General features: G+C 39.7%; 2 protein-coding genes across 2 annotated transcripts in view; one reads left to right on the top strand and one right to left on the bottom strand.

Moving 5' to 3' along the window:
* Positions 1–99: 99 nt before the first annotated feature.
* On the top strand, positions 100–14911 carry nelfe (negative elongation factor complex member E). The gene is made up of 11 exons (XM_003217990.4): positions 100–254; positions 3789–3885; positions 6368–6440; positions 6536–6681; positions 6771–6845; positions 7840–7874; positions 8590–8876; positions 9973–10117; positions 12414–12468; positions 13014–13116; positions 14741–14911. The coding sequence occupies exons 2-11, from the start codon at positions 3811–3813 to the stop codon at positions 14812–14814; spliced, it is 1068 nt and encodes a 355-aa protein (XP_003218038.2). The 5' UTR covers positions 100–254; positions 3789–3810; the 3' UTR covers positions 14815–14911.
* A 2329-nt stretch (positions 14912–17240) lies between these two features.
* cfb (complement factor B) overlaps positions 17241–21847 on the bottom strand; it is a 150349-nt gene continuing 145742 nt past the window's right edge. Inside the window, exons 51-53 of the mRNA XM_062969325.1 lie at positions 21212–21344; positions 20088–20137; positions 17241–17644 (exon numbers count right to left, since the gene is read on the bottom strand). Coding sequence (XP_062825395.1) covers positions 17465–17644; positions 20088–20137; positions 21212–21344 — 363 coding nt within the window. The 3' untranslated portion in view covers positions 17241–17464. The remainder of the gene's footprint in view (positions 17645–20087; positions 20138–21211; positions 21345–21847) is intronic.

Raw genomic sequence — 21847 nt, 5'->3', positions numbered from 1 at the left:
AAGGCAAAAGTGTGGTTCCCGAAGGCTTGGAACGTTTCCGCCCGCTGACGGGATTCCGCCAATGAGCGACCGGTATGCAAATCAAAGCCTCCCCGCCGAATGGGGAAAAAAAATTATCTTGAGCTTCTTTTCTTAACGACCAATAGGGTTCGCGTTGCTGGGCAGGTTATGCAAATCACACAAGCCCTGCCTCCTCTGTAATAGTTCTGGGAAGGAGACTCCAGAGAGAGGCGGAAAAACAAAAGCGACCTGAGGTAAGGAGGAAAATAACCTGTATCCTTAAATGAATAATCCTTGTATAATTCCTGGGATTTAGGGATTTAGGACCCCCATGACAGTAAAAAACCATAACTGAAGACATTGCTGCAGAATGAATGTAGTTTGACTCCACTTTATGGAGTCAAACTGTATAATGGCTCAATGCTATAGTAGGCTGGGAGTTGTAGTTTTCTCAAGGTCTTGAGCCCTCTCTGTCTAAGAGTGCTGGTGCCTCTGCAGACTACAACTCTCATCATTCCATAGCATTGAGCCATGGCAGTGAAAGTGGTGCCAAACTGAATTAATTCTACAGTGCAGATGCACTCCCGGGTGAGTTTTTATGGCTATAACTAGATACTTTCAGGTCTGTGCTCTTTGGAAAGCTGAGAAAGCACAAGAATTCTGAGCCCGAAGAATATGTTTCTGCATTGCATCATAATTGAGATATTTTGTTCTTTTATATTATTTATTTATTTATTTGTTTACAGCATTTATATTCTGCCCTTCTCACCCCAAAGGGGACTCAGGGCGGATCACATTACACATATAGGCAAACATTCAATGCCTTTTAACATAGAACAAAGACAAACAAACATAGGCTCAGAGCGGGGCTCGAACTCATGACCTCCTGGTCAGAGTGATTCATTGCAGTTAATTGCACTGGCTTGCTCTCCCGCCTGCGCCACAGCCCGGGCCTATACACAGGAAGATCCATCTGTTGTTAGTTATCCACAGAGAAAAGTCATGACTTCTTTGAGAAGTCATCATAATTATTATGGCTATTGTTAAATAACTGGGATTTACAAAACTTTGGCAATGAGATAGACTTTAAAAACAACCCTGTATGTCTTTAAGTTACTATATACAGTCATAGAATAATAGAGTCGGAAGAGACCTTATGGGCCATCTAGTCCAACCCCCTGCCATGCAGGAAAAGCACAGCCAAAGCACCTCTGACTGATGGCCATCCAGCCTCTGTTTAAAATCATCCAAGGAAGGAGCAGCCTCTACACTCCAAGGCAGAGAGTTCCACTGTTGAGCAGCTATTCTTACGGTCAGGAAGTTCTTCCTAGTGTTCAGGTGGAATTTCCTTTCCTGTAATTTGAACCCATGACTATGAATCCTAGTTTCAAGGGCAGCAGAATACAAACCTGCACCCACTTCCTTATGACACTCCTTCACATATTAATACATGGCTCTCATGTCTCCTCTCAGTCTTCTCTTCTGCAGGCTAAGCATACCCAGCTCTTTAAGACACTTCTAATAACAACAACAACAATAAACTTTATTTCTATCCTACCCTGACTCCCCAAGGGGACTCAGGGCAGTTCACACCATACAGCAACAAACATTCAATGTTGTAATGTGCAACCAAAAGCAAATAAACAACCATAAATCAGATACTAACATATCAAACATCAATAATAGTAATAATAATAATAATAATAATAATAATAATAATAATGAACAACTTTATATCTCACCCTATCTCCCTAAGGCAGGGGTCTCCAGACTAAGGCCCGGGGGCTGGATGAGGCCCTCCAAGGTCATTTACCTGGCCCCCGCCCTCAGTTTTATAATATAATATTTTTATATCATTTTAAATAATGTAATATATTGTATATACGTAAAATATTGATAATAATGTTATAATGTTATACAATATTAATAATAATACCATATAATAATATTAATTATATATTACATATAATATTACAGTATAGTGGTATAGTTCAATATAGTAATATATAATGCTAATATTGTGCTATGCTAATAATATAATATATTGTATGTACATACAGCTGCTCTGAGTCCCCTTTGGGGTGAGAAGGGCGGCATATAAATGTAATAAATGTAGTAAATGAATAAATAAATAATTTTAGACTTAGGCTCGCCCAAAGTCTAAAATGACTTGCAGGCACACAACAACAACAACAATCTTAATTAAGTTGACAATCTCATTGGCCAGAAGCAGGCCCACACTTCCCATTGAAATCCTAATAGGTTTATGTTGGTTACAATTGTTTTCATTTTAAAATATTGTATTGTTATTTCATTGTTGTTGTTGTTTTGTACTACAAATAAGACATGTGTAGTGTGCATAGGAATTTGATCGGGTTTTTTTTCTTCAAATGATAATTTGGCCCCTCCACAGTCTGAAGGATTGTGGACCGGCCCTCTGCTTTAAAAGTTTGAGGACCCCTGCCCTAAGGGGACTTAAAACAAATGTCGGCAAACATTTAATGCCATAAAGAGACTGGACAAAGACAAAATACCAACCCACCCAGAACCCAAAAACAAATCCACAGCTAAATCAAAAATAATAACACATTATTAAATTAAGCAATAACTTTAGCAGATATATGGTGTCACAACAGACATTGGGAAACAATAGGGATTCAGGGTCCCCAGACCTTTGATCATTTTAGTCGCCTTCCACTGGACACCTTCCAGCTTGCCAATATCTCTTTTGAACTGTGGTGCTCAGAATTTGACACAGTGTGATTCCAGGTGAGGTCTGACCATAGCAGAATAGAGAGGCAGCATGACTTCCCTTGATCTGGACACTAGACTTCTTTTGATGCAGCCCAAAATCCTATTGGCCTTTTTAGCTACTGCATCATACTGTTGGCTCATGTTCAACTTGTTGTCCATGAAGACTCCAAGATCTTTCTCACATGGACTGTTGTCGAGCCAGGTGTCATCCATTTTGTATCTTTGTATTTCATTTTTTTTCTGCCTAAGTGGAGTATCTTACCCTTGTCCTTGTGAAATTCATGTTGTTAGTTTTGGCCCAGCTCTCTAATCTGTTGAGGTCATTTTGAATTCTGATCTTGTCCTCTGGAGTATTAGCTCTCCTTCCTACTTGCAAACTGTAAGTTTGTACCTACTTGTACACCCTATAAACCTTCATCCAAGTCATTAATAAAGATGTTGAACAGAACTGGGCCGAGGACTGAATCCTATGGCACTTCACTTGTCACTTCTTTCCAAGATGAAGTGGAACCATTGGTGAGCACCCTTTGGGTGTGGTCGCTTAACTAATAACAGATTCATCTAATAGTAGCATTGCCTTTCATTCGATTTCTTCTTCCCAGTGTGTTTCAGAGGTATTAATACATTCCTTTATGCCTTTGTGTGCTGGAGCAGGATAATGAGATAGCCATATTACTAAACATATAAATAATAGTTTCTCTCCACAGTCCAACAACAAGACATTTCTTGGTAATTTGGTTTTTAGCCCTTTTCCTGGGGTTATTTGGGATGTTGATTCAGAAAATTGCATTAGATAGAACGCATCAGCTCTAGTTTCTTAGATATGGTTTCCTATGGGTGAGCAGATGGCGACTGGTAGGTGTCATATGTTCTGTATCTCAAAATATGTGTTGATCTGTGTTATTTATTTAAGCAAGTTTTTAATGTGTAAACAAATGTGGCTTATTATTGGGCAGTGTTTATATACCTTATTAAAAATATGTTTTTATCACGAAGAGCATTAATGTGTTGCTTTTGTTTTCTTCCCATCCCAGGTGGTGACCTTCCTGAGCAACCATGATTGTTTTACCTCCGGGACTGACGGAAGAAGAGGAAGCGCTTCAGAAGAAATTTGCCAAACTCAAGAAAAAGGTCAGGTTAAAATCAAAATGTACACAACTGTCTGCTGGTGACAATGGAGAGGGAGAAAGGCTGCTTATATAGAGGAAGGAGTGTGGAGAGCAGAGAGTGAACCAGAGAGAAAAAGGAGACCCTTTTCATTCCAAACACCTCACTCCTCTCAGGGTTATTTTCACATGACAAGCTATACAAAATATATGAAAACATCTTTCTGTTCTGAATGTGAATGTTAGCAAGAAATCTGTGAAAATAATCCAAAGCACAATTATTACTTTCATAGGTAAGTCAATGTTTCTGTATTATCAGCCACAAGAAAATTAATGTCAAGTGAGAGGCTATTCTTGCGTGTTCTCACTAAATACTTGCGATGTAGTTGGACACTTTTGTTACCTTGAATTCAATGCAGATTACTCATATCAATTCATTCTTTTATTTTTCTCTTTAATGGATTCCGTGTTCTTTGGAAGCTTGTTGAGACTAAGTTAATGGCCTCCATGTGAATAAATCATATTTTGAAAAATAAGAATTATATGTCATAGGGAGCATTAGGATTTTAGAGTTGCTTAGGTGGGTCAAGGCCACATAAAGGTTGAGAATCATTGGGTTAGAGTATTGTCCAGCTTTTTTAAAAATAAAAATGCTGGAGAAGGAGACTCCATCAGTTCTCAAGGCAATTCGTTTCAGTGCTGACATGAAGTTCCTTCTCATATTCAGTCAAAATTTGCAGCCCTGTAACCTCAGGTCATTAGAACTGATTCTATCCTTTGCAGCAGCCCTGTAATGCCAAGGTTTTTTTTACTTTATTTGGGTTTTAAATACATTATAACTGGATCCTCAATTCGCTTCTGACACAATAAATAAATACATAAGTAGCCCTGGAAGCATATAAAGAGAGCAGTCATGTGACTTCTTAATCTTCTCTTCACCAAGCTCAGCTCATTCTATTACACTATGTGACAAAATTTGAAAAAAATTTCTGTTCCTGGTTTGAAACTGTTATTTCCTGTTTAATTGTGCGGTACTTTGAAAGTAGTTGTTCTACTCATTTTTGTGGCTGTCACAATCTATGCTGAATTGGTTAAGACTCTAGGACAGTGATGGCCAACCTATGACACGCATGTCAGCACTGACACGCCTAACAATTTTTGCTGACACGCTGCCGCATGCAGATTGATTGGATGACTATGTCTTTTGTGGCCAAATTTGGTGTGATTTGGTCCAGTGGTTTTTTTGTTTACTCCATGGGAATTATGCACATTATATATAATTATATATAATCTCATTCTATTATTATTCTATTATTGTAGTATATTAGCATATTATTACTATTATATTATTATTATATTATTCATTATTCATGACTTCATTGAAACTAGAATAGAGAGAAATCAGCGTGGAAACTGCAAGAGGTAGCATGGATTGTTGTACATGGAAATAGTGGTAATAAATAGGTTTTGATTTATTAAATAAATAAATATTACAATTATACATTTTTGTTATTTAAACTACACATATTGTGAAATTATGGTTTTTTTTTTCTTGAAGTGACACACCACTCAAGTCATGCTAGGTTTTTTGGGTGAATTTTGACACACCAAGAGCAAAAGGTTGCCCATCATTGCTCTAGGAGATATTCATTGAAAAACTATAGCAAAGTGTGCTGCAAGATGTCCCACAAAAACAAAGTTTTTTGCAGTTTAATAAATTTTACAAATGTTTTTGTGATATAATCATTGAGGAAATAGTTTTATAACCCAGGAACAAAAATGGTGTTACATAGTGTTATTAGTGAATGTTTGATTTCTATACCTATCTTATATGTCTATACCTTGGGTCACATAAGGGATCACAAATGGAAAAAGTTTTAAGATGCTCTGCTCCAGATGAGACCTCACAAGTGTATAATATAGTCTGACTTTCACTTCCCGCTACTTGGAAACTATTATTGTATTAATGCAACTAAAATAAAATAGCATTCCTCTTGTTTTCTGCAGCATCACACTGTTGGCTCATGTTCAATTTAGGATGAATGATAATCCTAAGGAATTCCAGACATGAAAAAAAAAATCAGGGCCAGGTAACACCTCTCAACAAAGGATTCCTCCAGGCAGGATGCAGCCAGGCTTTGATGCTGCAAAGCCATTCAGTGCTAATCAAGGTGACCAATTGCAACATTCACACTTGCCTCAAGCAGACAAGAGTTCTTTCTCCCATCCTGAGCATTCCACAGATATATAAACCCCTCTTGCCTAGTTTCCAGCAGACCTCACAACCTCTGAGGATGCCTGCCATAGATGTGGGTGAAACATCGGGAGATAATGTTTCTGGAACATGGCCATACAGCCCAGAAAGCTCACAGCAACCCAATCCTAAGGTCCTTTTCACATATAATATTGCTGTACCATTTTTCCGCTATTCTATATCAGCACTTTGTTTTTGTAGCCTGGGAGCATGCATAGTTAATCATTTTTTCCTTTCTTTCCCTTCCCAACAGAAAAAGGCCCTCATGGCCTTAAAGAAGCAACAGAGTTCAACCAGTCAGGCCAGCCAAGGAGGAATTAAACACTGTAAGTTAGCAGCCTTTCCTGAAAGAAAGGAATGGGACAGATCAGGGTACAGTAATACCGAGGTCTTCCTATACTCCGCTCTCTTTGTTTCTCAGCCATCTCAGACCAGCCCATAGTGGATACGGCAACAGCGACGGAGCAGGCCAAAATGTTGGTGAAAACAGGGGCCATTAGTGCTATTAAGGCTGAGAACAAGAACTCGGGGTTCAAGCGCTCCCGCACGTTGGAGGGGAAACTGAAAGTAAGCAGATACACTGGATTGGAGGCATTACAGTATAAATAGGACTGATGTACATTTGGCCCATTCTTAAACCTCTCGTGTGTCTTTAGGATCCTGAGAAAGGTCCAGCCCCAACTTTCCAGCCTTTTCAACGCAGCATCTCAGCAGACGATGATTCCCAAGAGGTACATGGAATTTGGGGGTCTGTATCGGGACAGAATGGATGAGTATTTTGGTTTGCTTTTCCATTCTCTGGGATGGAAAATCTAGGATTTCGACTCCTGTTCATGACTATTGGTCATGGTATGTGACACTTCTAAACATCTCATAGGTAGTGTGTGGAAGAAATACACCATTTTACTGTAACTCTCAGTATCCACCAGCCATATCTGGCTAATGGTTCTAGGAACTGTAGACATGAAACCAATATTTCCACCTTTCCCATGCAAGAATAGCTTGGCAGGAACTGTTAGTGCTGACAATGAAGCATTTTAATTTTAGGACTGAGCCCCCAGTGGTGCAATGGGTTAAACCCTTGTTCCGGCAGGACTGACTGACAGGTCAGAGGTTTGAATCTGGGGAGAGCGGGTGAGCTCCCTCTGTCAGCTCCAGCTGCCCATTCAGGGACATGAGAGAAGCCTCCCACAAAGATGGTAAAACATCAGACATCCAGGCTCCCCTGGGCAATGTCCATGCAGACGGCCAATTCGCTCACACCAGAAGCAACTTGCAGTTTATCAAGTCGCTCCTGACACCAAAAAAAATCAGGATAGATTGGAAAGATGGTATGATAGAGAGTACAGTATATAGTGAAAAAACTATTCACTGTGCATTGTAGGTTAAATTTGGGGAGAAACAATAAGAAAAGCAGCTTGGATTAAACCCCAGGGAGTCTAGCTGTGGGAATCGATGCTGGGAAAAGAATGGTGGGACCTTGTATGTTACCAACTTCCTAAAATTGCAGTTTATATTAATTATTTCAGCTTATACTGGCTGAAATAATTCAGTCTAATCCAAAATACTGGGTTGGGGCAGGAGATGAAGCACTAGTTTTATAATGTCTCTGGGCAGTTAAAAAAGGAAAACAAAGACAAGGGTGTTCTGACCTCCGGACCTACTGATTTCAGTTGCTCACTCACTGCTTTGTCTTTCCTTTCCTTTCAAAAATATTTGTTTTAGGCTCGGAGGCCCCAGAGGAAGTCTCTCTATGAAAGGTCAGTTCAGTTTATACAATCTTTTTTTTGTCATGCCAGTGTGAAAGTTGAAAAGTAACATCTCACCTTATTCCAAAGAGGTAAATAATAGTTGGTGATTTAACGGTTTAATTGTTTTGCAGTGATGTACGATGACAATCACTGATGTAGGGTCACGTATTACAAGAGGGATCAATCCCAGGATCTTTTGCGTAGTACAGTTTCTGTGGCCCCATCTGCACTGCCATATAATGCAGTTCGAAATTTTGTTTTGGCCAGAAAAATCCCAAAATCCAGATCAAAAGAAAAAATATATGGAAAGCCCCCAAACTCTCATTTTCTCACCAAGTGAAAAAAGGACTTTTTGAAATGTTCAATTCTTGCATGCAAGCATGAAATAAGCAAAGATTTTTTTGTTCCTCGTAATTAAAATGGTGTTAAAGTTTCAACACAAGTTGTTGGGATTCAAGAACAATCACATTGCACAACAGAGTCCCTCACAAGCATTACAATCCCATTACAGATGGTATACCACCCAGGCTGCTATTGGTTAGTCTGGCTACTGTCAGTTTTAATCATCTTCTTTACCAGCAGGCCCACACATTTCATTTTGCCTTTGAATTTGTGTCAGGCCCATGAAGTCTTTGGTCAGCACAACCAAGAGGATCTTTAAATGCATTTTTGGCCTCTGTGCTGTAGTCCAAAGGAATCCCTGTTTTCCCTATCCCTTGTCCAGCTTTGTGAGCTCTAGCGAACGGCTCCGGGACCAAGAGAAAGATTCAGATATGACCCGGGATCCAGAGAAGGAGTCAGACCGGAGTGAAAACATGCGTGGTTTCGAATGGGATTATGACCGGGATCGCAGCCGGGACCGGAGTAAAGATCGGGACCAAGAGAGAGACCGGGATCGAGATCGGGACCGGGACAATGACCGGGAGAGAGACAGAGACCGGGACAGAGACAGAGACCGGGACAGAGATCGAGAGCGGGAGCGAGAGCGAGAACGAGAGGGCGGCTTTCGCCGTAAGGAATTCTTGCTGGCTTTTGGGGAGGAAAGTGCAGGCACTGCAGCTTCTCAGACAGGACTGATTTCCTGGCTTCCCAGCAGGGATCATGTCCAAATGGCATCTTAATTTACTTATTAAAATACTTAAATCACTTTCAGTATTCCAGATCCCTTGTCTTAAGTAGCCACGGTGGACATCACAGTTTTATGGAGAGAGGTTGGAATCAGTTTTGGAAGATTCCACTTGTTTACTTGTTCAATAGACTTACAGTCAGCTCTCCACATTTTGGTTGATTTGGTTATTAATTAGTTTGATTAAAAAGTTTTATCTAGAAACGAATGGATCTTCCAGCACAATTTGACCAGAAGTTAACATTGAGTCATGCTGGAGGATCTAGAAATTCCCTCAAAGGTGTTCCCTTTGTTTATTCACAGTTTTCCCACTTTTACAAGAGTGGAAAAGACTCAAGATAAATTTGAAAGGAAACTGGAACTACTAGAGATGAAGAATGCAAGATAAGAGTCCTTTGCCCTCCACGGCAAAGTTTGGGGGCAAAGAACCCCTGCAAAAGTGTGAATAAACAATGATCAGTGGTCAAGTTGCACTTGTTGCCAGTGGGGTTTTGTACTTGATATTTTCATTTGCAATTTTAACTAATAGTGGGTGTTGTCCATAGTGCTAAAGCAAGCCACCTTGGGTCCCAGTTTTGAGTAAAAGGCTGGTGGATTAAAGTCCATAACTCAGAAAATACAGAACCCTGCTGGTGACAAGTCTTATCCTCAGCAATCAGTTGTCAAACAGCCAAACAAAAAATACCTTACTTTCCAACAAAATTACAACAGAATTGGAGCCAATCTTGCCTCCATTCATAGAGCATCTCCAGAACTTCAGAAGAGTCACAGAGAAGGACTTATTTTGTATGTTATGTGAATGGAGCAAAATAAAAGCATCCTTGAAGATCTCAAAGTCTGCACAAGCTCATATGCAGAGAGTGGGAGATAAACAATTTAGACTACTATTGTCCAAAAAAAGTAATGTTTCCAAAGTTCATAGGGCCCTCAGATGTGACCCCTTAGATAGCCAGTAATACTGTCCCCTTTTTCCCTCCTCAGGTTCTGATTCTTTCCCAGACCACCGTGCCCCACGTAAAGGCAATACGGTGTATGTTTATGGAGCTGACATGAACCAGAACATGCTCCGTACCGCTTTCTCAGTCTTTGGGAACATCATTGATCTCTCTATGGACAACCCCCGCAAGTAAGTGCTGGGAAGGACAAAGGCTGGGCCAGGTCATTGTTGAGCCTAAGGCAGGAAATCCACCAGGAATGACTATTACTGCATGTTGCAATGAAAAAAAATAAGTCAACAAGTAAAATTGCAAAATATTCTGATAGACTGGGCTCCAAAGGCCAGGTCTGTCTGATTCCCAAAATTGCCAGCTTTAACATTACCCATAACACTATGCAACATGATTTTTGTTCCTGGGTTATAAATGTCATTTCCTAATTGGTTCTATCATAGAGACATAGAAAAAGTTTATTAAACTGCCAAAAAAATTTTTATGGGACATCCTGCAGCACATTTTGCTATAGTTTTTCAATGAATATCTCATAGAGTCTCAACTAATTCAACATAGTTTGTGGCTGCCACAAAAATGAAGTTTCTGGAATATAACAACTACTTTCAAAGTAAGGATTGCACAATGAAACAGGAAATAACACTTTCAAACCTGGAACAGAAAATTTTTCACATTTTGTTACATAGTGTAATATGCCTCCTGAAGTAACAGCTATCTTGCTTTGCCTCAACCAGGCCACAGCAAGACTGGTCCAGCTCCTATTTCTGGGAACGTTCTCCTATAAATACACTTTGGTCCAGGAGTTTTCCATTAGATTTACAGTAGAGTCTCATTTATCCAACATAAACGGGCCGGCAGAATGTTGGATAAGCGAATATGTTGGATAATAAGGAAGGATTAAGGAAAAGCCTATTAAACATCAAATTAGGTTATGATTTTACAAATTAAGCATCAAAACATCATGTTATACAACAAATTTGACAGAAAAAGTAGTTCAATAATCAGTAATGCTATGTAGTAATTACTGTATTTACAAATTTAGCACCAAAATATCATGATGTATTGAAAACATTGACTACAAAAATGCGTTGGATAATCCAGAACGTTGGATAAGCGAGTGTTGGATAAGTGAGACTCTACTGTATTTTCCCAGCCAACAGTCATGTCAACCACAAGCTTATATGTATAAGCTCTGCCCCAAATTCAGAAAGAATAGGGTTGTATTGGCAGAGCATCCCTTATCCAAAATTCTTAGATTTTATTTTGGATTTTATTTTTCAGATTTTGGAATACGGTATGTACAAAATCTTGCAGATGGGGCCCAAGTTTAAACACAACATTTTTGATCTTTCACAAGCTTGTAGTCTGAAATGTTTTGAATCATTTTGTGCACGAACCAAAACTTGTGGACATTGAACAATCAGAAAAGTGTCACTATCTCATCCACCCAATGTTGGATTATGGAACATTTTGGAATTCCAGATAAAGATGCTCAGCCAATATGTGAAGTATTAAGGTATCTTTGATGAATATTGCTGCCCTGCCAACAACTAGGAAATGGTTATTTATTTTTGTACAACTGTTTAGTGGACCAACTGTCCTATACATCTACTTCTAGATATCTATTGCATTTTAAACTATTTTTGTTGTTAATTGTCATCAAGTTGGCTTTGAATTATAGTGGCCCTACGAATGAGAGACCTTCCACCATTCAAGTCTTGTATTGCAAACCCAGGGTTGTAGCTTTGTTGGTTGAATTTATCTCCCTTCCTCCTTTTCCTGCTGCCTTCCATTTTGCCAAGATTTATCTTTTTCTAACAAGTCATCTCATATTTCAAAGGTTTGACAGGATCAATTTGATCATTTTGACTTATAGTGAGAATTCAGCCTTGATTTGCTTCGTGTATATCCTTATTTGTGCCTCCAAATTGCCAGTCAACTTGTAGCTTATGGCAACCCCATTGAATTTTATAAGGTTTTCTTGGTCCAGGAGTTCTCAGAGGTAGTTTTGCCAGTTTCTCTCTCTGAAATACAGCCTACCATACCTTGTGTTCATTGGTGTTTCCCATCCAAGTACTGATCCTGCTTAGCTTCCAAGATCAGACGAGAACTTGTATCTTTTGGGGAATTAGACACAGCCTTTTACATTGTTTAACATTACAAAGAAACAAATTTTTTGAAACTAGGGTCAGTGTAGACTCAAATAATGTGGTTCAACGGCTTTGAACTGGATTATATGATCATATAATGCAGTCCAATCTGCATTATAATAATAGTGTAGCTATGGCCTCAGAGTAGACTTACAGGGTTTTTTTTTATATGTGTTTATCTTTTGGCAGTCTGTGAAGCCCTACCTCAGTTGTTTTGAAAGTTGTGATTGAAAAAGTAACTTTTCCAAGTTCTCCCTTTTGCCTGGGGACAGTACTGGGAGCATCCCCAGCATCAATGCTAACCTTTCCTTTTTCTTATTCGCAGCTGCGCTTTCGTCACCTATGAGAAAATGGAGTCTGCGGATCAAGCAATCACTGAGGTCAGAACCACTGCTTTTCCCCATTTGTGTTGTCTTCTATTCTGGGCCAGAAAAATATCAGTTGAGATTCTGGTTGTATTTCCCCCCTGTATCTTTAGCATCATCATTTAATACTGAATACATTTTATAACTCGGCGAATACAGTTTACATGGCAGTATATAAATGAATAGGAGCCCCCGGTGGCGCAGTACATTAAACCGCTGAGCTGCTGAACTTGCTGACTTGAAAGACCAACGGTTCAAATCTGGGGAGCGGATTGAGCTCCTGCTGTTAGCTCCAGCTTCTGCCAACCTAGCAGTTCAAAAACATGCAAATGTGAGTACATCAATAGGTACTGCTCCAGCAGGAAGTTAATGGCACTCCATGCAGTCATGCCAGCCATATAACCTTGGAGGCATCTATGGACAATGCCGGCTCTTCAGCTTAGAAATGGACATGAGCACCAGCCCCCAGAGTTGGACATGACTAGATTTAATGTTAGGGGAAAACCTTTACCTAACCTATATAAACGAATGCTTAGTCTCTCTCTCTTGTCTCCTTATAGCTCAATGGAAAGGTGGTGGAAGACATTCAGCTGAAGGTCAGCATTGCCCGCAAGCAGCCCATGCTGGATGCGGCCACGGGCAAATCTGTGTGGGGATCCTTAGGTATGTATTCCTCATATTCCCTTGATACAATAGTCTTGTGTTAGTTGGAACTGGCAACTGGATTACAGGCATTATGGAAATTGTTGTTTTACAAAGTCCTTTAGCCTTCTCCGCCAAAGAGTGCTGGTGCCTCACCAAATTACAACTCCTAGGATTTTATAGCAATGCGCTATGGCAGTTGAGTAGTGTTTTGATTCCACTTTGACTGTCATGGCAACATCCTATGGAATCTACAGTTTATGGAATTCTTGGCAAACTACAAATTCCAGGATTCCATAGGTGTTTTTAGGGCAGTTAAAGTGGAATATAGTACTATAATTGTGCATTGCCAACACCTTCTGCTTCAAATGATCACTGTCCCAGGCTCTCTTTTTCTTATGACTGAATGGATACTGAACATCCAATGTGGGTTGAATGTTTATCTGGCAGAGCTAGGGACCAATAGCCTACATTGTCCCAGCATGGGTGGGATTGGGGGGGAATATGAGTTTTAAAGGCCATTTTAGTGTATTTACTGTATTTTAATTCTGTTTTTAACATACTGTTACTACTTAATTGTTTTTTAACTTGTCTAGTGTGGAGTGTTAGCTGCTTTGAGTCCCCATGGGGAGAAAGGCGAGGTATTAATAATAATAATAATAATAATTTTTATTTATTTATTTACAGTATTTATATTCCGCCCTTCTCACCCCGAAGGGGACTCAGGGCGGATCACATTACACATGTAAGGCAAACATTCAATGCCTTAACATAGAACAAAGACAAGACAAACACGGGGCTCCGAGCTGGCCTCGAACTCATGACCTCTTGGTCAGAGTGATTTGTTGCAGCTTAATAATAATAATAATAATAATAATAATAATAATAATAATAATAATAATAATATCTGCAGGAGTTGTTACATGAAGCATACATGGCACAATTCTTATCCAGAATACCAGTGTAGGACAATTGCAACCAGCTTTCCAGATCTACTGGGCTAGGGGTGCAGAACCCACATTAAAGTGGTAAAACTATGAATAAGAAAGCACATTTTTTAAACTAGAAGAACCAAGAACTTCTAGGTTTTCCAGTGCAAACCTATGATCAACTTAATAATAATAGTAATAATAATTCTTATTTATATAAATTATGATTATTATTTATATAATTACTTATACCCTGCTTTTTCTCTCCACAAGGAGTCTCAAAGTGGCTTACATTAAAAACATGTTCAGTGCAAAAAATCTACAAATATACTAATGTTAAAATTAAAAAAATTAAATATCAGTGGTACTTTAAAAATTCAGTTAAAATCATAAATATATATTCAAAACTAAAAACCACAGTAGAAGTTCATCAAAAAGTTGCAATGGAGGGCCTAGAGATGAATCAAATTTACAAATAATCAAATCTGCAAAAGCATATGTTTAAATGATCAGTGTGTATGGTTCGTACCCTGTTGTGTGATGGTCAAGGAAAAATTGCATGTTTCTTGGTGAACGCTCATGTGCAAAGGTCCCTCATGTGGAACTTCACCTTATGCCTGCATTTTTCACAAAAAAGATGTCAGCCAGGAACTGATATAAGTTTGATTTTGAGCCTTCTGTTTTTGGGATCACTTACATCTTTCCCCCTTTTTCAGCTGTGAGGAACAGTGTCAAGGGCTCTCACCGAGACAAGCGTTCCCAGGTCATCTACAACGAGGATATCTTCTGAGGTTGGGGTGTGGCCTTCCCCCTTTCAACGGTGGAGCCATTTGCTTTGCTTAGTCAAGTTGTTCAAATAAACATGAATTGGTTTTGTTTGTTTGTGATCCTTTTGTACTGTTTTGTGGTAATTTGGATTGCTGCGTTTCTGCTCCTTCAGTGATAGGATGTACAAGAATTGTGACTTGTATGGAAAGCTGCTCATCTCACCAGTGCCTGACACACAGATATCCAAGAATGCATGAATGATATTTGAGAACCATTCATGCATTGGGATGGGCTATGGAGCCCATGATTGAAACAGACTCATGTGTCCAGTGGGAGAATCTCCCTGTGCAAATGTATTGTGGGATGTAACCAAAGCCGAGAGACGAGATGCTGAAGAATATACAGCAGGCATGGGCAAACTTCGGCCCTCCAGGTGTTTTGACTTCAACTCCCACAATTTCTAATAGCCAATGGGCTGTTAGGAATTGTGGGAGTCAAAGTCCAAAACACCTGGAGGGCCTAAGTTTGCCCATGCCTGGTATACAGGCTGAACAAAACTCAAACACACAAATGTGGGGGGCTAACTGTATTCCTGGAGCTCCCAGTAGCGCAGTGGGTTAAAACCTTGTGCCAGCAGGACTGATGACTTGAAGGTTGGGTTGCTGATCTGAAGGTTGTAATTTGAATCCAACCTGGATAGAGTGCAGATGAGCTCCCTCTATCAGCTCCAGCTCCATGCGGGGACATGAGAGAAGCCTCCCACAAGGATAGTAAAAACATCCCGGCGTCCCCTGAGCAACATCCTTACAGACGGCCAATTCTCTCACACCAGAAGCAACTTGCAGTTTCTCAAGTCGCTCCTGACACACACACACAAAACTACTCCAATATCCAGATAGTGATACCTTTGTTTACTGATGGTTCAATGAACAAAAGCTATATTTCATGCTTAAAGTTATTAAAATATTATGTATACAGTCACTTTCAGGCTATGTATATAAGGTGTAGAGATTTTATTTTTAGACTACAGTCCCATCTCTTAAGATACTGCTTTATCTTAAGAGATGGGACTGTAGTCTAAAAATAAAATCTCGGGGCTGGGCTGTGGCGCAGCTGGCTAGTAACCAGCTGCTATAAATCACTACTGACCGAGAGGTCATGAGTTCGAAGCCTGGGTCGGGTTAAGCCTCCGACCATTAATAGCCCCGGCTTGCTGTTGACCTATGCAGCCCTGAAAGACAGTTGCATCTGTCAATTAGGGAAATTTAGGGACGCTTTATGCGGGAGGCTAATTTACAACACCATAAAAAACTGCCAGCAAAACACGAGGAAAGGAATAAGGAAGTACAGCCACGACTGGACGGTGAAGCAACAGCTCCCCCTGTAGCCGGAATTGTGAAGCTGGAAAAATGTTAAAAATGCCTCTGAGTCTGTCTAATGTATGTTGTTTGTCTGTTGGCATTGAATGTTTGCCATATATGTGTTCATTGTAATCCGCCCTGATTCCCCTTCATGGTGAGAAGGGCGGAATATAAATACTGTAAATAAATAAATAATAAATCTATACAAGGGTATTCGGAAATAAATATAAAATCCAAAATATGGATCACGTCTAGTCCCAAGCATTTTGGTGTGGGATTACCAACTTGTAATAAATACCTTCAACTGTTAATGGGCTGCACTCAAGTACATTTTGAATTTGGTTACCTTGCCCTGCTTTAAATATATAGTATTAGATTTTTGAGCCAACAGTGAATAAAAATTTCAAGTTCTTTAGTTAAATAATTGATTCCTAAAATTTAAAAAAGGCATTGCACTTGATTCTTTTCTTGGCATATATATGCATTCATATGATGTACAAATCTATTTTAAAGTAACCTTAAGCTTTTGAGAAGGTTGCAATCTGAATCCAATTATTTATAACCATGTGAAATATCACACACATTTTGGTATAACACACATTTTGGTGCCTCAAATGTTAGCCTGATTTCTGGATATATCTGACCAGCTGATTCCAAAAATGGCACCAGTTTCCCCTTATCAGCTCTAGTTTTTGAGATAGAGAACAGTTGCCATCTGCTTGCCAATAAGACATTGTGATAACCATATCTAAGAAACTAGAGCTGATGTGGTCTATGCAATGCACTTTTCTGAATCTGTGCCCTAAATAACCTCAGAACAGCCCCCAAAATGAAGACACTAAGAAAATTTATCATTGTTGACTATAATGCAGGCATGGGCAAACTGGCCTTCCAGGTGTTTTGGACTTCAACTCCCACAATTCCTAACAGCCTACCGGCTGTTAGGAATTGTGGAAGTTGGAGTCCAAAACACCTGGCAGGCCAAAGTTTGCCCATACCTGGTAGGTATGCTTCTCTGTATGACACCAAATCCTACAAGGGACAGGACTAGAAGTTGACGGACGAAAGTAATGAAAGAATCCACGGCTTTCTTTTCACAAATGACAATTTAATATACAACTGCTAGCCTGACCTTTCTTCTACAGGATTTAAAGATGGCCATCTGTCGGGGGTGCTTTGAATGAGATTTTCCTGCTTCTTACAGGGAGTTGGACTGGATGGCCCGTGAGATCTCTTCCAACTCTACGATTCGATGATTCTATGCTGGTTGTATTGACACAGAGCATCCCAGATGTGGTGGGAAGAGCAAGTCTACAGGAAATCCAGGTCCTCATCGCTCAGTTTTTCCTTTAGCCATGGTATGACCTTGAAGAGGTTGATATGGAAATCCCTGGCATGGCTGGGGGAGTTCTGCTGGGCGCCTCTTTCCCCTTCGCACGCGGGCTCCCTGGTCTTGCAAACATTGACGACCCCCCAACTGATGACGCCCACCTGCAGAACGAGAGGAGGGACATTTTCACCACATTATTTACACTTATTTCAGTTATGTGCAGATATTCATAAACCTTTTGCATAGACATTTGTAAATCCTATTATTAGTATTTACACTTACAGTAAGGTAAAGGTAAAGGTTTCCCCTGACGTTAAGTCCAGTCATGTCTGACTCTGGGGGTTGGTGCTCATCTCCATTTCTAAGCCAAAGAGCCGGTGTTGTCCGTAGACACCTCCAAGGTCATGTGGCCGGCATGACTGCATGGAGCGCTGTTAACTTCCCGCCGGAGCGGTACCTATTGATCTACTCACATTTGCATGTTTTCGAACTGCTAGGTTGGCAGAAGCTGGAGCAACACCTTAACTTGTAGCACCTTAACTTCCTTCTTGTTTACAAGTTCCACTCAGTGCACTTTGCCCAGCTCATTTTATGTTTTTATTGCTGTGTTTCTCAAGTGTTTTATAATGACTGTGATTTTAATGACTTTTAAATTTATTTGTGTGTTTTTGTATTTGATATTATTGTATGTTGGTTTTATATCTGTAAGCCGCCCCGAGTCCCTCTGTGGAGATGGTGGCGGGGTACAAAAATAATAATAATAATAATAATTATTATTATTATTCCGCTCCCGGGATTTGAACCTGGGACCTTTCGGTCTGCAAGTTCAGCCACTCAGTGCTTTAACACACTTCGCCACCGGGGCTCCTTAGGGTAGACTCTACATACAGTAGAGTCTCACTTATCCAACATTTGCTTATCCAACGTTCTGGATTATCCAACACAGTCTGCCTTTTAGTAGTCAATGTTCTTGTAGTCAATGTTTTTAATACATTGTGATGTTTTGGTGCTAAATTCATAAATACAGTAATTACTACATAGCATTACTGAGTATTGAACTACTTTTTCTGCCAAATTTGTTGTAAAACATGTTTTGGTGCTTAATTGTAAAATCATAACCTAATTTGATGTTTAATAGGCTTTTCCTTAATTCCTCCTTATTATCCAACATATTCGCTTATCCAACGTTCTGCCGGCCCGTTTATGTTGGATAAGTGAGACTCTATTGTATTCTAATTTGGTGCAATTACATCTAGGACATTTGTATCCCATAGGGATGTGCGATCCATACAGAAAATGCTTCAAAAGTCATTACAAAACTGAGAGGTGCTGATGCTTCATTTCTAAAGTGTTTCTAAAATATAGTTTGTGAAAAAAATCATTACTATAACACCAGTAATGAAATTCCGGTACTATTGTGTTATAATAATTGCACATAATTACTATAATTGGGGAAACTTCAGGAGCTCCTTTCTCCCTCATTTTTAAAGCTAGTGGAGTGATACATGCTAAAATAGTAGAATACATTTGCCACTGTTAGCCCACCAAATTTCAGAATGTTTCACTTATCCATGGATTTTTGGGGAATTTTCAAAGTTTTTATAAACAATATTTTTTAAAAAATCTACAAGATCAATCGACTTAAATTTTATATACAAAGCACAAGATAACGAGGGCATTAATCCCCAGAAGTTTCAGAAGGATTCACACATCTACAGATGTTTGGGAATTTTTTAATGTTTAGAAAAAAAACAATTTATCCCCCCAAAATACGACAACAACAATTCCCTTGAATGTCTGTCAGTCTTTATGACATACAACCACATAACTTCAACTTAGTCAGATGTATATTATTATTTACTTTAGTCCTCTTTGCAGATTCAATAATTATAATTATTATTATTAGTCTGAATGTAAACAGCTGGTGCCATTGGGGTTTTCTGATGCTGAGCACTGCATTCTGGGAAATGTAGTTTAGAACAGGGCCTTTTGCATTTTCTGCCACAGGGAGCCTCGCCTTCCCAAACTACATTTCTCCGAATGCTGTGTTCTCAGTCTGCTGCCCAAGTTTGCTCATCCCACCCCCAGTGCCCTTATTTATGCCCATCGGGCCAAAGAAAAAGGTTTGGTTTTTTAAACATTTTATGTTCTCTTGGCTTTACCAAAGTTGCTTAATACTTATACTGAAAATTAAATTGACATCCGAATGTTACAGGATCTTAATGAAAATGATTGGTGAGTGTTTTGATTCTTAAATTCCCACTCACCTTTCCTGCATGTTTCTAATATTGATTTGTATGCACGAATTTAACTAATTTGATCCGAAATACGAATTAAGAATGAAATTATACACACCTCTAGTATCCAGCATTCCTAGGTATTATTCATTTATTTTGTTTATATCTTAATCTTTTACATATCCTTTATCTTCTCAATATTTACTACCAATTTTTTGAGCAAGCAATAATAAAAATAGTGAAAAATAAAACAAAACTCCCATGTTATCCCTCCATCATCCAAATCCCCGACCACATATTGAAAATTGTTACATAGACCTAATAATTTTATCCTGAAAGCCTGGGACCAGACCAAGTGCCTACTCACCTGGATGTAACGCAGCCTTTTCTGAATGATGAGGGGACCGCCAGAATCACCTGCAGAGAAAAGATAAGAGAGAGGATAAAGCAGTGGTTTCCAACCTTTTTTTGCCAAGGACCATTTGACCAGGGCCCACTTGGCCAGGGACCACTCTGCAACATGAATATCAAAAGGATTAGAAATAAAAGTTTTTGGTCAGTTTTAGATTCGGTTTGGTTATTTGGGGTGCTGATTCAGAAAATTGCATTGGATAGACCACATCAGCTCTAGTTTCAGATACAGAACATATGCCATCCAGTATTCGCCATCTGCTTGCCCACAGAAAACCATATTCAATCATCTAGAGCTGATGTGGTCTATCCAGTGCAATTTTCTGTATCAGCACCCCAAATAACCCCAGGAACAGGCCAAAAAACAGACACCAAGGTGTTCCCACTTCCAGGAATGGCTCCGCTCAGGGGGACGGAGGAGAAGCAGCAGTCAGGAGGCTTGTTGTTGCACCTTTTCATGGGCAGTCAGCCTCTCCCCTCCTGACATCCCCATTGCCTTGGCACTATAAGAGGATTTCACGAGACCATTTGTTCTCGTTGCAACGGTGTACTAACGGTGAGGCAGCGGAACATATTTTAGTAGGGACCACTGGTGGTCCATGGACCACAGGTTGGGAACCACTGGGATAAAGCAATGCTTCAATGGCTGTGATGTGAAGCTCAGGCCAAAAAGGATATGGGTGGCCCATATCCATGGTACACTCAGAAGCATGGATGTTTCCTCATGCCAAAATACACATTTTTCTGCAATTACAGTACATGTATTGAAGTATTGTGGAAGCTAAGCAAATGCCAGGCTAGGTTAGCACTTCGAGGGGAGATCACCAATGAATACTAGGAGCTGGAAAAGCCACCTCTGTGTGTTTCTTGCCTAAGAAAACCCTAGGAAATTCATAGGGTTACCATAAAGAGACAGGCAACTTGAAGGAACAGACATGCAACCACACCAAGTATGGAGTACATAACACTTTCATGTCCAGGGAAGCGTGTGCTGAAATAAACTTGCTAGTCAATTAAATGAAAGTGTACCACGTGACCCTTCCATTTGACTGATATAGGAATCAGACTGAAAGTGTTCACCTTTGCAAGTGTTTGGGTCCAACTCGGGATCGAACCCCCCAGTGCAGAGGAAACGGTCTGTCACCACGTCTGCCACATTTGTGACGTTTTTGTATTGATTGGCTTTTTTGGCATCTTCCTCACAGGCCAGTTTCTGAGAGAAGGAGAGAGAAAGAAACAGCGGGTTGATTCAGGCAGCGCAATAAAGACAGAGCAGCTCCCAACCAACCTAACACTAAATACAAACTGTTCACAATAATTTAAACCAGAAAGATTTGAAAGCTAGAAGCATATTAAAGGCATCATTAATACAGCTGAAACAATTCAAAAGCATGCATATACAAATATGGACAAAATAATTCATGCCCCCAAAGCTTGGTGACAGAATGGACCTAAGCATTGGCAACAGCAGGTGCATCTACACTGTTGAATAAATGAAGTTTGATGCCACTTTAAATGCCATGGCACCATCCGGTTGAATCATGGGAGTTGTAGTTTTACAAGGTCTTTAGCCTTCTTTGCCAATAGGGCTGGTGACTTAGCAAATTACAACTTCCAGGATTCCATAGCATTGAGCCATGACATAGAGATGTCAAACTGCATTAGTTTGACAATGTATAATAGGTGCATCAAGGCTTCCAAGGGGAGAGGTATTCC

This window comes from Anolis carolinensis, chromosome 2 (genome assembly GCF_035594765.1).
Source record: "Anolis carolinensis isolate JA03-04 chromosome 2, rAnoCar3.1.pri, whole genome shotgun sequence".
NCBI classification, from domain to species: Eukaryota; Metazoa; Chordata; class Lepidosauria; order Squamata; family Dactyloidae; genus Anolis; species Anolis carolinensis.
Note: the sequence above shows the minus strand (reverse complement) of the source record. Positions and strands in the feature narration are given on the sequence as shown.

Bases quoted from the DNA above. Each gene is read 5' to 3' on its own strand.
- nelfe (XM_003217990.4), top strand. From the start codon at position 3,811: ATGATTGTTTTACCTCCGGGACTGACGGAAGAAGAGGAAGCGCTTCAG. The intron at 10,118-12,413 runs GTAAGTGCTGGG...TCTTATTCGCAG, and splicing joins TCTATGGACAACCCCCGCAA to CTGCGCTTTCGTCACCTATG. The intron at 13,117-14,740 runs GTATGTATTCCT...CCCCTTTTTCAG, and splicing joins ATCTGTGTGGGGATCCTTAG to CTGTGAGGAACAGTGTCAAG.